General features: G+C 36.6%; 1 protein-coding gene across 2 annotated transcripts; it reads right to left on the bottom strand.

The window, feature by feature from the left end:
• Nucleotides 1-378: 378 nt before the first annotated feature.
• socs6a (suppressor of cytokine signaling 6a) lies at nucleotides 379-10,025 on the bottom strand. Of its 2 annotated transcripts, XM_028005323.1 has the most exons (4): nucleotides 9,913-10,025; nucleotides 9,595-9,800; nucleotides 9,104-9,166; nucleotides 379-5,848 (listed from the first exon to the last, which is right to left on the bottom strand). In XM_028005323.1, exon 4 carries the CDS (start codon nucleotides 5,720-5,722, stop codon nucleotides 4,115-4,117), a length of 1,608 nt encoding a protein of 535 aa, XP_027861124.1. In that variant the 5' UTR covers nucleotides 5,723-5,848; nucleotides 9,104-9,166; nucleotides 9,595-9,800; nucleotides 9,913-10,025; the 3' UTR covers nucleotides 379-4,114. The 2 variants fall into 2 exon arrangements, with proteins under 2 accessions (XP_027861124.1, XP_027861122.1); XM_028005321.1 differs by having other exon boundaries at nucleotides 9,595-9,992.
• Between the last annotated feature and the right edge of the window lie 4,086 nt (nucleotides 10,026-14,111).

Here is a 14,111-nt window from a genome sequence, read left to right as displayed (position 1 = left end):
AATTGTGGACCACTGGGCATTTGTCCGTTACCGTTTCTGATTTGCCCAGTATAGATGCTTCAGGAATGGCTGAACACAATGATTGTAACAAGCCACAGGCAAAACCTTGAAACTCTTAGCCAAACTCTTCAAAGAGGCTTACATCACAAATATCTCATATCAGTGTTGTTTCCATCATACTTTTTTCCCCTCCACTAAACTTGCAGTTAACTAGATAAAAAGAAAGTTTTTAAATTTAAAACAGAATAGTTATCACAGTAATTCAATTGTTTCTGTTAATGTTAGAAGAAAATCATGTGAGTATGCATGAATTTTGATATTAGTTATTGATGTATACATGTAATAATTTTATTAAGACTACACACAACAATTCGTCCTTTTTTTTTAGAATATAGTTTTATTTATAATTTATAATCGGCAGATACAAAAAACTCTTTAACTGTATCCAAAATGTGCAATAAATCATTGATTTTTTTTTTTCTCCAAAAGAAAATACAAAAAGACTATCTACTTTGGAAAGTTGACAACCAATGTAAACTGGAGTGAACGGGTAATTCTACAGAGGCTCTACTAATTAATACTAATTCTCTTTTAACCGACTACAGTCATTAACAAATTGCAAGTTTTGCTTTGCTCTCCCAAGATGACAACCGAGTCATTACATGTACATACATCTAGAGTGGCAACATTCTAGTTCCACCATTGTTAAATACAAGAAAGGCAATAATATCCAAAAGCAGCACGAATGTGTAAAACACATTAAAGGAATTTTCAAAATTGTACCAAGATGTTAATGTGAGGAAAAGAAAAGGTTTTGTCCAAACATGATGTCGTAAACAATTACCTTCAATGACTGAGATGCACAAAGGGAGAAAAAAAAGAAAGAGTATGTTAAGTGCTTAACAGCTGTTACTAATTCAAATCAGCAGTCTGAACAATCGTCAACCTCTGGAATCGAACAATGAAGGCTTTAATGCACAAGCATACCGTCTGAAAAGGATTTGCGTGTCGAAATCAAATGATTATTTCAAAATTAAAATGGAATTATAATTAAGATGGATTGAACACTCTATAAGAAAAAGAGACTAACATTTTGTCTTCACATTTTGACTGAAAAACATCCTCACATACACAAAAGGGTAAAAAAAACAATTTACATCCACATTCTCGCTATGATCCCATATCTTAACAGCCAATTAGGAATAGCTTTGAAATTATGCTGGCATGTGATCCCCTTAAATCACACAGATATGACCCCCCCAAAGAAAAAATAAAACAAAAAAAACAATTTTACTCTTACAGTTATATGAATACATCATGACAAATCTGTGACTTTTCTTTATAAATCTCCATCTGAGGGAAAATTTGAGGCAAAGAGAGGTTCAATGAATGTTCAAGTGCAAATTATGTGTCATTGTAGTCCTTATGTTCCCCATGCTTTCAGAAATGGGTCTGCAGGCAGATAACAGGATACCTCAAACAAGCGTACATTCCTTTTGTACGGCCCCATCCCCCAGATGGCAAATGTCACAAACGACAATAAAAACAACTCAAACAGTATAAAGAAAAATACATTTCTTGTAATATAAAAAAAGAAAAAAGTCCAGCCAGTTTGTGACATTAAGGAAAAAAAAACAAAACATCTCTCTATACAACCAAAACACATCTTAAATCCTTCATTCCTATACAACTCAAAGCTTTAAAACTAAGTGTTTAAACATGCAAACACCATTTAAAGATCCTATCTAGTTTCCGCTGTGCTTCCTCAGACCTCTCCAGCTAACTACAACTAAAACTATACCCTAAAGACCTACCAAAGTTGCCAAAGACATTTTGCAATACTTTTAAGGACACTGATGTCAAAAAAAGATGACCATTCATATTGTGAGGTGACAATTCCCTGTCAATTATCCAAATAAAGCACTTGCGTAGCATACTGTGTGCTCTTCCCTTTACTCTGACGCCATCAGCTCATTATAACTTGTGGTAGTGCAGCTCTGAAAGGACAGACTCGAGACGATATGAAAAACGGCAACAAAAAAAAAAACTCTTCAAAATCTTTAGAACACCAACGATGGCATGCAGGTTTGATTTAACTTTTATCACATGCCAATACCCTGACATCCCTTCCACGTTGGAGAAGACTCCTTGACCAATGTTTCCCAAATCTGTATTTCCCAAAGGCCTGCACCGTCTTTCCTAGGTCCATATCTTCTTTCCAGCATTATGTTACCACTAGTACTACAAATAGATTAGAGATGCACCGAGAAGTCAGTAAATCCCCCAATATTCTGGTTCTGGAAACTAAATTGCCAGAAACACAAATTTAGATATTTTTTTCTGATCAGCTAAAATATACCCAAGCTTAACCAGATGGTGTTAAGCTTAAGCACAGTGATCGGTGTGGAAGTCATTGCTGTTGGAAGAAAGCGTTCAAAAAGAAGCAACAGGAAGTACAGAGATGCTTTTGGTTGTTTAGCAGGAAACAGTCAGCTGTAGAACATGTCAAACGGTTGACCAAAAATCAGAGAGAGCAAGTGGAAGGCTGAATAAAATACAGCAAAACTGCTTTAACTTTTGCTTTCGTCTGTCATGGAACATGTTGAATCTATAAATGATTGAAGCCTTTTAAAATTCTGAAGATCCTACATTGTCTAGATGCAGATCGTTATGCTACCTGTGCTCATTTCTACTAACATGCTAAAGGCAATTTAAACTTCAACTCAATAATACCGTTTTAAAGTTATTAGTAAAGCCCTGTTTTGTACAAAGATGACTCTCTCTCACAAACACAATGTGGTATCATCTCTTTTACTAAAAAAAAAAATTACTTATTACCCTCATGGCAGAAGCTGTTCTTACGTTTTCCTCTATTTTAGTACTTAGACAAATAATCTGCATCAGTGGACAAAAGCTTTCGAAAAACCACCAATTGGAAATTGATGATTCTCGGTGCATCTCTAAAGGTAACTTAGTCGAGATTTCACATGAGATGTCTTTTAGTTGCAGAATGAATGAGGGCAAGGCTTTCAGACTCCCCAAGGTAAATGCAGTTGTGCATTGAATAACCTCTGATACCAAATTGTTTTCTCCCTGTTCAACACCTTCTCCCACGTAGTCTGACAATCTTAAAGCCTTTACTACATGCAGACAACACAAGCATTAGTGAAAAACTTAAACCTGCGGTGGAGATTTTGCAAGATTTCAAATGCAGAATTGTCATTTTAATGTTACATTTTTTTAGTCCATACATTTAGTTGATGCCTTTTCTAGAAAAAAAAGCACCTGCATCCAGCATTAGAAGTACCATTAGGCTTGAAAAATGCATAATGATAAAATGCAGCCGTACAACTTTAAAGCTAATTCTCAGCCCCAGCTATTGAAAGCATCCTAGTGGCTGACAAAATCTGGACATCTTTTGCTGTTCAGCTTTACACAGTTTGTCCTTGGCTTAGTACTATAGTTAGCTTGAGAATTTTTGACACATAATAATGTCATTTATTGTCTATGTTTGTACATCAGACTTTAACATTGTTATTTTAACTGCAAAGTTTCTCTATCCAAAATCTTAAGTTGCAATTTGATCATGCCTAAAGTAGTAAAAAAGACATTTCAACATCTAGAAAACTGATAGGCAAAAGATGTGCAAAGTCAGCCTGCAGAGATGAAAAACCACTTGTAGCAAACATTCATTTCTGTAATGTACAATCCAGTTGATAATGCAACACATTTTCAATTCAAAGAAGAACTTTATTTTTCCCAACTTGCTCAACTTTACTGTGGATAATTAAGAAACTTCTATTTTATGTTCACAGCCAAACAGCATACATCCATCAAAACTGCCAAATGTCTGCTCTTCATTGTTTCCAACTACGCTTACTTTGCTTTTCACTTCAGCCACATTTTTGCAATAGATTAAGTATTACTAAATGCAGAACTTCTGAACACCAGAAAAATAAAACATCACAGAAGAGTGGAATGGACAAGACAGGGTCACTTAAACATAAATCAGGAGCTACCAGAACCAGTTGTCTCAAACTGTGGTCTGTAAACCTTGTGTAAAAATCTTATGAACACAAAAGTGCAAACTGCTACCACTGCCCTGTCTGTGTCCTCAGTAGTGCTTCTCCTGTAGGTAATCTTTCATCTTGTTGGGTAAGGGCAGTTTCTGGATGAGGTCTATCCTTGTGTATTGTCTAATGACAAAGCGGCAAAGATACTGCAGGGAACGCACTTGCATAAACCGAGATACTGGGTTGGTTAGTCTGACGGGATAGGTTGCAGACCCTGGAAGGCGAGACCTGGAATAACAAAAGGCTCCGTTTTCTGAGTCTCTAATGGAGTGTTCAATTAAATCAACGATTGATGTGTGACCCTCGACATCAGGCTGCTCGTAGAAGCTGAAGCGTCCGTTGGAGTGTTCGATGCGTGTGTGAAGGGTTTTGCTCTGCGATCGGAAGCTCAGGCTGAGCAGGTACCTGTCGTCTGAGCTGTCTCTGACCAGGAACGAACCGTCGGCCAAGTTGATCAGCTTCTCCTCTGCCTCCCACCGTGTGATTGGACCCCAGTACCAGCCCTGCCTTGCAAGCTTCTTAAGCTCCTCGGTCAGACTGGTCACGACCATCGGTCCACTGCTCTGGACTGAATCGTACACTCGACTGACTCCAGGAGCTGAATTTGGGTCAAAGTTAAGGTGGTGTCTTACCCTCTCTGCTACCTGGCTGTCTGTAGAGCTGAAGCTGGAAAAAGTCCTAGGGATGTGTCCGTTACTTGTCATGGGTGGCAGAAGGGGGCTGAGGGGAGGTGGGACTTCCACCCGAGAGCTTTGGAGCACCATACCAGCAGAACCTAAAAGAATACTATTAACTGAGGTTTCCATAAAGAGGTCCGCAGGCATCCCATTAACCAGTTCATGCTCGTCCTGTCCCTGCTCCGTGTGGAGGGACCTGCTGTCTGCCTCTGTCACTACCTCCATGGGAGTAGAACTATCTAGGCAAAAGGAGTGGGACCCTTCTGGGTACATTCCATCATCTGAAGGCATTGTGTACTGGATATAGTCCTGGGGCGTCAACCCCAGCACCACAGGCACATCATTTTCGTCGATGTTTAGATGCAGCTCACCGTTTTGTGGTTGTTGGAGATACTTTATGGACTCTGCTTGGTCCTGAAAGAGCCCTTCCATCTGGAAGTTATGAAATTCTTTATGAACACCATTTAAGGTGGGACTCGGGCAAGGAGAGTGGACCATGGCTTTAACCTTTACCTCCATCTTGATGCATGCCTCGTCAGAGTTGACCGGTCGCAGAGGCCACGGCGAGGGGCTGTAATGGTGACTCCGCAACGATGCGGATCTGAGGGGTCTCTGGGCTTTTACTTCATTGCTGATGGGAACAGAAGATGACGAAAAGTTGTCGTCGTCATCTGCCGAACACAAAGCTGATGAGCCACCTTTTGCTTTTGCCTTTTGTTTGGCAGACAGCCTCCTCTTTAACGAACCCATTAGGCCCTCACTCTTCGATCGACTTTTATTTTGGCCTCCTTTCTCGTCCTCACAACCAAGATCACACCCTGAAAGGTCTTTGGTGTAGCAGCCTCCAAAAAGTGATTCCTCCTTAGAAAACTCTGTTGTCACTGAAGGCTGCTGGAGCATGACAAAGTCACCCTCCTCTTTGCCCTTTATGCTGAGGGACTTGCGGATCGTCTTAAGGCTTATCTTCTTCATTCTGACAGGCCCTCCAATGTGGGGGCATGGGACGGCTCTCCTGATATCCTGATGAAAGCACTATCCACAATGTCCTTCCATCAGGCCACATGAAACAAGTCATCCATACAGTGGATCCAAAAATCCCTGAAGACAAAAATAGACACATCTTAGTCAGCTTAATAATAGATTCTAAAATAATACATTTTCTGGTTAAATTTTTTTTGTTTTATAATTAATAAAAGAAATACCATTTCAAAGTTCACAAAAAACAAGTTTGGAGAACTCGCATAATTTGCCAGAGATACTTTTCTACGCAAGATAAGGTTACTTTCAAAACAAAGTGATATAATGCTTTAGAATATTTCTATCCATATCATGTTTAAACTATTGATAATAAAGTCTATGTAGTTGAGATAAAGACTTTTTTCCCCCAAATTGTTATTGTAAAGGATGCATTCACTATTAAGTGGTTAGATTTGATGCAACACAGATCAAATGACCTCTCAAAAAACAAGGTTGGATCACAAATAAATTATAGAAGGTGAGATGATAAATAGTCAACATTGTAAGTATTATAATGACAAAGAGTAAAGGGAGAAAAATATGGCATTTCACTCTAGTCACACTGTGGTTTTTTAACATTACATAACCTGATTTATTTATTTATTACAACCTGATTTACCTGCTGATTTACCCCAAACTAAAAATACAAAGGCAAAAGTTAATTATCTAAATTATTAAAACATTAAAAGGCTTTCAGTAGGGGTGCACCGATTGCAGTTTTCTGGCCAATCACCGATCTTAAAAAAATATGTACCTGTTGATTCTAATTTGGGCTAATTCAGATTCTCTTTTTCTATAACAGTGTCAGAAGGAGTGGCGATAAGACGTAAAAATACAATTATATGTATTTTTTCATATTAAATACACTTATAATAATTTTTCCCCCTAGCTTTCTTTTCTTAAAAAGAAATTACAAATGAATGAGAATATTTTCAAAAAATTATTTTTATTTCAATCATTCCTCATGCGAGGAATGAATCAAAATCATTCAAAATCAAATAAACATAAGCTGTAAATTACGCTCGTTAAACTAGAAGGCAGGCCCTGGGTGGGCTGGCAAACTATGAAAACCCAGCACTAATATACCCAGAAGTACATTAGTGAAAAAAAAAAAGTCCAGATTTTCCAAAAAAATAAATGTTCAGAAATACAAAATATGATTAATAGATGAAATGCATTTATTGCCCAGCCCTACTGTCAGATGTTACAAGATCACAATTCACCTTCAGTGTTCCAATCTTATTTTATTGGAAAACCATGAACAAAACTCTTGAAACAATGCAAACTTGCATGAGGTAGTACTCTAAAATACAAATGAAAGGCTTAGAGAAATGTTGCCCAAGCCACTAAATTATCTAAACTTTCATTTTTTAGAGAAAAAATTAGGGAACAGAGCTGGTTTTCAGACCTTTGCAGAGGTAGATAAAATTTGTGAACAAAATGCAAGCGTCAACCGATCACTGATCACTCAAAATTAAGGAAATTGGGGCGATCGATGCATGAATGACTGCAATCCCAGGATTTTGATTTTTTACCCTGCCTGTGTTGACATTCTGTTATTATTAAAAAACATGGTATCAATCTATAAAAACAGGAATTTTTTTCTTAAAATCAAAGTTTGACTGCAAAATAGAAGGCGGGGGTTGCAATTTGCTAAAATAACGAGGCAGCATCCTTATAATAAAATATTATATATTTTAAAAGTCAGAAAATGTGTGGATCTAGTTAGAGAAGATTTGTTTGCAGAAACAATCACAGAAACTGCCCAATTATGTACACAAAATAAAATCAGCTTTAGTCTTTCTGAAAGTATATTTGGCACATTTCCTACACTACAACATAAAAGTCAACTCTAGATACAAACAACTAATGAAAAGAGTTAAAGATGAAAAGAACAGGTTATCCACAGGGAGTGGGGAAGACTGTAACCAACTGCAAACGCACAGAGCCACAAAACAAGCATTTATGGTAAGAGCTGCTAAAAGCCTCACACATTACCTATCTGAACTGTAATGGAAAAACTTAGATGGACCTTAAATTGAGTAATTAAGCCTCAGAGTTAAAAAAAATCTTACTGAGTCACTACACCACAACTAGTAACTATGTTACCTTCAGTTGTTATAAAAATGCTGGATATATCAAACATGACTTAAAAGAAATGTGGTGCCTTGATAATGACCTATACCACTTTAAGAAGCTCCTACTCTTTTCAACACTCAACAAGTCATCGGAACAATGCTCCTTTATGATGCTGTTTACGACTGTTCATAGGAGCACTTGACTGAGAAGTTGTTGGTATGAGCTCAACAGACCAGCACTTCCACCAGGTGTTTGCCAATTGCTGCTGTCGCTAGTCTGGAGGAACCGAGTGGGGAAAGCGTTGGTAGTTTTGCTCTGTGAAGCTAAATCTTTGCTGGGAACCGCAGTTCAGAAAGGGAGCTTTGCGTAAACAGGCGACGCTTTGTGAGAGCAATGTTTAGACACCCCAAAATGGCTACCACAGGACATCAATGACTCCTCAAACAAGCATGAAAGAATCAAAGTAAACACTCCAGGTATGTTTTTGATGAGGTAATAAAATTATATAGATCTCAAAAACGTAATTTTACAAAAACACCCCCGCCCCACGCTTTAAACATGTAAAAATGTATATGGAAGGTGAGTAAAACATTTCCTTTTACTGAATACTCTTCAAATGATTAGGTATGTTAATGCAACAGGCTGACTTTTCTTAGAAAATGGTTTTACCAATTGACCTAATAAATTGAACAGCATTGCATCAATCTATATGTTTGGATTGTCCTACATTTGTGTTTATGGATAGGACTAGTTTGTTTTGACATAAATAAAAAAATAATATAGTCTTGCTTAAACATTAAAATAAATGCCATTCATCAAGTTTTACTTTTCTAATCAGATCATCTGGATTCAGCAATAAAATATTACAATCTGTTCATGTATAGTTCCAAAAAGAACTCTTTAGTCATTAGAAATTTTGAATCATTAAATATTGTAGACATATATAAATATATATATATAAATAATTCTGTTGAAAATTGTTCTAGGTTCTGATAACATGCCAATTGCTCTATGGGTGGTTATGCAGCTGATATTTACCTTCAGACTCGACCCCACCTACACATGTTTACCTTGCATCATGCTAACATGGCTCAACAGTAAAACATTTCAGCCTTTCAGAAAGTATTTCCCAAATCATGTGAAAGTTACGGTTATATGTTTTTTCAACATTCAGAATCGTTTTTGCAAAACAGGACCACGTGAAGCTCTGAAACAGATCTGTTTGAAAATCAAGACAGCTGCAATCTGATTACTCACCATTATCTGCAGGAAAATGGTGACTCAGTTGGGTCAAATTCCACTTCCACCACCTTTCATTTACTGTTGAAATGAGCAAAAGCAAGTTGATATGCAAAGGTCTGTCAATATAACTCAAAATAAAAGGCATTATAAAAAAACATAGCACCTAAAGATATGCAAAAGTCATAAACGCCTTGTGCTAAACACTAAAATTAGCCAGGTATGTCCTGACCTGGAAAGGCCTACGGACACAAGAGCATGCTTGGAGGTTAGCTACGTTTGTTAGCATTCTACTTATATGCTTTAAGTGTGAATACTCCAAATCCCTTCAGTCGCTTTTTAATTTAAAGATATACATTTCTCCTAAAAATATCCTACAGAGACGCCCATTATGCCATTAATGTTAAGACTGCGTGGAAGCCAACACGAAACTGCTGTTAGCAGACCTGTGAAAAGTATGTTTTATACGTTTAAACTTATCTAAGAAAGAATACAACATTGTTTCTTACCTTGTCGCTCCCAGCTTTATTTTTGTCGTAAAGCAGTGTATTAATGTTTAGTTATCCGTCAGTGAAAACACATTGAGAAAATATATGGTCCTTGGCGATTGTTGGCTAACGTTAGCGTAGCTACTGCTACCTTACTACCTAAGTCAGTTAGCTTTGTTAGCGTTTTATGTCGAAAACATAACCGCCGCCGTCCCTCTAGTTCACTTCTGCGGCAAAACAAAGCACAAAAACACAAACATGGACGGACTTTGTAATTTTCTTTACAAACGGGTACTGTTGTCGGCTAACAACGGCATAATTGATAGTACATCTTCTAACCTAGGTCAGCTAACTCTTTGTAGCTCACGGCCTCTTCCTTTCTTCCTTTGTTGCCTGTTGAATTGTGGGAGCTGAGTCGGTGTGTGTTCACATGCAGCGAATCAAAAGGCAGCAATCACCACATCCTCCAGGCAGGCGCAGGGGAAACATCACTCCAATAATAATAATAATAATAATAATTTGATTTGTATTCTTTTAGTTGGGTACAATATAAAATTCTCATTTGGCCTATCTTTATTCATGATGTGTCAGTAAAAAGAAAAAAAAAGATTTCAATCACCATCAACCAGCTGCAAATAATAATCTTTTCTGTAATATGTTTTTAAATTATTATAAATACACTCGGACTAGTTACCACTCAAAATGGCATGTGGCAGGAAATCCTTCCTGCCACATGCCATCTCACTGTACAATAAAAGCTAAATCACTGTTCTGCACTAATCAGTCCAATTTCGCACAGCTGCACTGTGGCACACTTGCTGTACATATATTTACATATACATACTGTTTCTGCATTTTTGAATCCTTGCAAGGACTGCTCTAAGCTGCTTTTCATATTGACCGCATGTCATATTTTATTCTTATTTTATCTTGTCTACAATTGCTACTCAGTGGTGGTTGTTGTGTGTCTTGTCTCTATGCTGCTGTAACTGCGAAATAATTTCCCTGCTGGGATGAATAAAGTAATTCTATTCTATTCTATTCTATTCTATTCTATTTACAATCTAATTTAATCAGTTTAAAGTCACTTTTTGTGTGAAAGTATGAAGCAGTATTTACTTATGTAGTACTAGATATTAAAACATTTGAGGGCCAGCAATTTGCTTGGACAATAAACAGAGGATGTGAGTTATGGGTTCATCTTTCTAACACCTACGCCTTCATTAATATTCCCAGTCGACTCAATCAGACTTTGAGACATGATTGAAACAATTCACTTGACATAATTCGGTGACATGTTTGGGTCATTAAGTGACAATTAGTCAAAGACTGATTCAAAGGGATTGTATGCCCAGTGAGTCATGGGATTTTGGCAGCCATATATGCAACCTGAATAGCCATATTGTTTGTTCTGATTATATCATATCAACCTAATACCTCAACATATGTTTTGAAATGAATAGGGTTTTAGATGAGAGGTGAAACCTCTTCAAGTGTATGAAATTTCCTACAAACACAAAAAGTCTCTGCAATGTTTCATTGTGACATCCATTTATGACTTTCTAAAACATTGGTGTAAACTCATTTAGTTTATAGTACCTACCAGACTTTAACAAGTAAAACTATCACTATTTCACCATATCTTCACTAAAATAAAGGAAAATGGTAAAAAAAATAAATAAATAAATGAAAAGTAGCCATCAAAGACAATACTCAGGTAAGAGTAAAACATTATTCTGCATTATTCTGCACTTAAGTATTGAGTAGCTAAAAGTAACATCTGATTCAATATTTTACAATGATATCATCAGACCTAAAAATATTAAGTTAGTTGGAAATTCTGATATTTTAAAGACTACAATGAAAATAAATAATAACATTTCACACCAGTTATTTTATTATATTTTAAAATATTCCACTATGGATACATACAATAATGTTTTTGGCTAAAAAAATTTTTTGAATAGTTTGTTTCTTATGATAATATGAGTTTTAGAGCCCAGGAGATCTAAACGATTTACAAATCAGTGTAAACAGGTTTAATAAATGCATTTGTCTGCTAAAAACTAACATTGACTAATGTCCAAAAAAAAGGAAGATATTTTGCACAAGATAATTAAAAATATTTTAAGAAAAGCTTGCTTCAGAGAAGCCAAAGACAAATGAACAAATGATGACTTTTAACAGCATTGTGACTGTTGGAAGACTTGATATGCACAACCATGAGGACATCTATTTTCCATTTACACTGTGATTATTTGAAACTTGCAGAATAAATCCTTCACTTTATTGTGTTCCTTGAAACCAAAGGAGGCAAGCGCTCTGCCCTGTATGTCTATTGTCATTCATAAAGCATGGATAAACTTGATTTGATCAAATTTTATTTTAATCTTGGAATGAATCCCAGTGATGTCTACCAACCCCATGTGGTTAAGCACAGTGTCATCATTAGCTGAAGACACTTGATTTGTCTGTCTAAAATGCACAGCTTGAAACGCAAACAATGTTCAGATATTGCGCAAGTTGCTCTTCATGATGGCTTGATTTCATCTTAAAAGTGTCTGCCAATCAGTTATGATGTTTTGGCCACAGCTTGATAACTCAATTCCCGTGTCATAGTGTTTTTCCCACTGATGTCACCAGGGGAGCTCCCTACAAAGACAAACACAAGCACAGCAAGGAGTGGAGACAGAAGTACGGGATGAAAGCTTCCCAAAAAATAATTTAAGCCCCAACAAGTATTTATCCGTTGAAACTGAGACCTCTCTATGTTCTGAATCCTCTCAAATCAGACTGTTAATGGATACAAACTAAGATAGGGTTTTCATCACTTGCCTACAAAGAAGGGAAACAAATTTATTAGTGGTGATCGACAGTTCTGTTTGTCTGCCTTGTGGGGGGTCAGCTAGAACCTTTGTTACATGAATTTGCTTCAAATATTTTTATTAAATAAAAATGTTTATAGATTAGATAAAAATGAATAACTGTTTACTACCATACTATATAATAGCATCTTACACAAATATATTTTATTCTGATTCCCTCTCATCTTAAGTGGTCTCTCAGTGTCGTGAATGTGTTTGTGGATTCTTTGTGAAATCAAGAAAATTACAGACACTCCCGAGCATCCTCTGTCCGAGAACACTATATAACAAGAGTCTTCAGTCAGAGACTTCTTCAGATTCACTGTAATATTGACTGCTATGTTTATTTTCCCTCTAGGATTAATACAGTATTTTTTTTTATTTAATTTGAATTGAATTGAATGAAAGTGATACATGGCTTGCAATATCCCTTACAACTAACTGTTTAGATAAAATATTGATCTGTCAAAGTCAATCAATCGAAGCAAACCTAAATCCAAATGAGAATTTGTAACACATCTTCAAAATGTATATTCACAGATATTATCCAAGATTGAGCTGTTTTGTGAAGAAGAATGGGTATAAATTTCAGTGTTTGCCCCAATGGATAGGAATGACTATTTTAAGATAATTTTTTATGGATGCATCTGGCTTTTTCTTCTTAGAGACTGGTTTTAAAATTTGACTTTTTGCAATAATACAATTTTATGTGAAAACAAAGTATGAAACAAACTCCTCCTAAAACTAGCTTCTTCTTTCTGAATCATACTAGATCTATAATGCAATAATGATTCCAAATATGTGTAAATTTTTTGTAAACTGAAGTGTGGAGTCCATGCTGAGGCAACAAAAATGTCAAAAAGCACGTCGGTTTAGGCTATATTAAGTGGTGTCGATTTTATTTCATAGCTTATTGAATGCTCCTAGGTGATCTTCAAGATTTCATTTTGCAGTCTTATTTCTCTACAGCCTGCAGCCATTATTCAGGACAGTCTGTTAAATTTGCATTCACAAAACCTCAAGATGGCTCTCTAACGATCTGCAAGTGTTACACACAACGGCAAAACTTGAACTCTGAAATGAAACATTGGTTCCCTAATTAGTGTCACCATTGTTTTAGAAGTGGAATGTGTTTACCGCTGCCAGGCTAATTTGGTCCATATACCGAACATTACATTGTTTTTTCCACGCTGTCAAGTGCATGGCAGTCCTTCCCCAACCTGCTTAGTAGCTGCGCACAGACAGGTTCCATGCAAAGACTCTAATTACCAGGCCCTATTAGGGTTGATCAAGCTGCCTCCTCTTGATGTGTCGACGCAAGAAGGGTGGGCTTGTTGAGGGGGGGAGAAAGGAGTGGCTGCAGCTATTAGATATAGAACCAAGGACACTGAGAAGTACAGAATGCAGTGTTTGAACAAGCTAAATTAGATCTGACAAACAAACTTTAGTGTGGTTGATATTTGTTACTGGAGCGTAAAAAGGAAGTAAATATGCAGCTGTGGGAATAACCGAGCTTTTCTTATCATGACAGGGTAAACAGATCAAACTGTTTCTAATATCTGGACTGCTTAAACTTTTTATTAAAAAAACTGTTTGTCTGAAAAGGGATTTATGATGGCATACGAGGGCCTTAAAATGCCAAAATTGACTGAATATTCTGAATAGCAAGTCAAG

Source organism: Xiphophorus couchianus, chromosome 21, assembly GCF_001444195.1.
Source record: "Xiphophorus couchianus chromosome 21, X_couchianus-1.0, whole genome shotgun sequence".
Classification (NCBI taxonomy): domain Eukaryota; kingdom Metazoa; phylum Chordata; class Actinopteri; order Cyprinodontiformes; family Poeciliidae; genus Xiphophorus; species Xiphophorus couchianus.
Note: the sequence above shows the minus strand (reverse complement) of the source record. Positions and strands in the feature narration are given on the sequence as shown.